Source organism: Alligator sinensis, unplaced genomic scaffold (genome assembly GCF_000455745.1).
Source record: "Alligator sinensis unplaced genomic scaffold, ASM45574v1 scaffold998_1, whole genome shotgun sequence".
Taxonomy (NCBI): Eukaryota; Metazoa; Chordata; order Crocodylia; family Alligatoridae; genus Alligator; species Alligator sinensis.
The window spans coordinates 878,485-880,512 of NW_005842630.1; the positions used below are offsets into that span (position 1 = coordinate 878,485).

A 2,028-nucleotide genomic window follows, 5' to 3' on the forward strand; every position below is an offset into this window, starting at 1 on the left:
CGGGGCCAGCCCGCCCCTGCTGACCCAGCCACCACAGCAACAACCAAGGAATGGGCTGACAGGCAGAGGGACTTTGTCCAGAGGCCACAGTTCAGACTTCTCTCAAAGAAGGCATTTCAGAAGCCCCAATGGGACCTGGGTCTCACCTATGCACAGTGTGAGGTACAGCAGCCCCATGCGGATGTCCAGCCGGAAGAAGAGGATTGCATTGGCCACTTTGCTGAACATGAAGATGTTCCCTATGTGCTGCTCGATGGTGACTGGGGGGAGACAGAGAGGCAGGGGTCAGCAGGAGGGCCAGGCACTCATCCCTGGACACGAGAAAGCCAAGAAGCTTGAAGGAGAAACAGTAGTATTGCACCCGTTAGCCAAGTGCCTTTCCATTCAGACCCAATATTTATTGTCCCATCACCTCCCTAAACCTCACCCCATAGTTTAGAGATGTAAACATCCTTTAAAACAAAACAAACAAAAAAACCCTATCCCTTTAACCTTCTCTAATTATATTGGTTAAATGGTTAAACACAGGGGTGGGCAAAATGCGGCCCGCCAGGCCATTCTATCTGGCCCATGGGGCCCCTAAAAAAATTTAGAAAATTTATATTTATCTGCCCCGGCTTCCTGTCATGCAGCCCTCAATGGCTTGCCCAAACTCAGCAAGTGGCCCTCCACCCAAGATAATTGCCTGCTCCTGGGTTAATCAATAACATAACAATTGTAACACAACTGCTGCTGGGAGCTGTGCCCACAGCTAGACAACATAACCCACATGAAGTCCCCTGTGAAGGAAGAGGTAATTACTTAATTGACGAGTTGAGTTATTAGACTACCCGCTGTTTTTCTGGTTAGCCTCATGAGCTAGGGATACTAGTCCCCCTCACCTGCCCTTCCTGCTGGGGCAGTGGCAGCTTCCCTTCCCTGCCAGATTGTACCCAGCCCCGTGCTAAACAATAACCGGTAAGCCAATTAGTTATCACTGGGCTTATTGGTTAAACAATTAATCATTTAACCTTTCACATCCCTACCACAAACTGACCCCCTCCATTCCTCCACAACTTCTCCTGTGCCCTCTGACCACATGCTCTGTGCCTGCCCACCCTCCTTCCCAGAGCAGTTCCACAGACCAGTCCTGGGGGCATGAAGTGGAGACCCAGCCATCCCACAGGCAGCCTTGTGGGCATCCAGAGGAAATCGCCCACCCCAAGGGCAGCACAGAGAGTCAGCCCCATGCCAAGGAGCATGGAAGAGGAGCTGCAAGGAGGGAAACAGGAGACACTCACTGGATCTGCGGTTCTTCATCATCACAATGGCACTGAGGAACATCAGGATCTCCACCTCCCGCTGAAAGAGACTGTGGAGTGAGCATGGGGCTGGGACATGGCAGCAGGGGGCTGGGGGCAAATGCAGGGCTGAACCAACACAGCACAGGCCTGGGGGCACCTGTGGAGGGCACAGAGGTGGTGTACTGGGCCAAACTAACACAGCACGGGATATACGGCATGCAGGGAGCACTTGCACAGGACGGAGGGGAGTTCTGACGTGAACCAGTACAGCACAGGACTGTAGGCATCTAGGCCAGCAGTTCCCAAACTGACAGATTGCATGCCACCAATTTAAAATGATACAACCTTAAGTACCCCCAGCAAATTTCAGTACCACCAGCAGATTTCTGTCCTACAAAGCAATGATAATAAATCTGGTAACAGGTGCCATGGACAGGCTGGCTGCATACCACTGGTGGTACCCGTACCACAGATTGGGAATCGCTTTCCTAGACTGAACCATCCCAGGTGGAGGGAGAGGAGGAAGGAGGGGCTTCAGGCTGAACCAATGCAACCCTGGGGGCCTGGGCAGACCCCCCTGCACAGAAAAGGGGGCCAGCCGCAAGCAGCAACCGGGCCAGCTCCGCCTGGAGGGGGCCAGCTCCGCCTGGAGGACCCAGCACAGACTGACACGCACACGACCCGGTGCCAGCAGCACATGCCACCGGCACCCACTGGAGGCAGCGATCACAACTGGCTCCGGCCT

The 2,028-nt window shown here is 53.9% G+C and overlaps 1 protein-coding gene across 1 annotated transcript in view; it reads right to left on the reverse strand.

Moving 5' to 3' along the window:
• TMX2 (thioredoxin related transmembrane protein 2) overlaps positions 1 to 1,433 on the reverse strand; it is a 6,637-nt gene extending 5,204 nt beyond the window's left edge. Inside the window, exons 1-2 of the mRNA XM_025215206.1 lie at positions 1,281 to 1,433; positions 147 to 260 (exon numbers count right to left, since the gene is read on the reverse strand). Of these exons, the coding sequence (XP_025070991.1) occupies positions 147 to 260; positions 1,281 to 1,323 (157 nt within the window). The 5' untranslated portion in view covers positions 1,324 to 1,433. The remainder of the gene's footprint in view (positions 1 to 146; positions 261 to 1,280) is intronic.
• Positions 1,434 to 2,028: the final 595 nt, after the last annotated feature.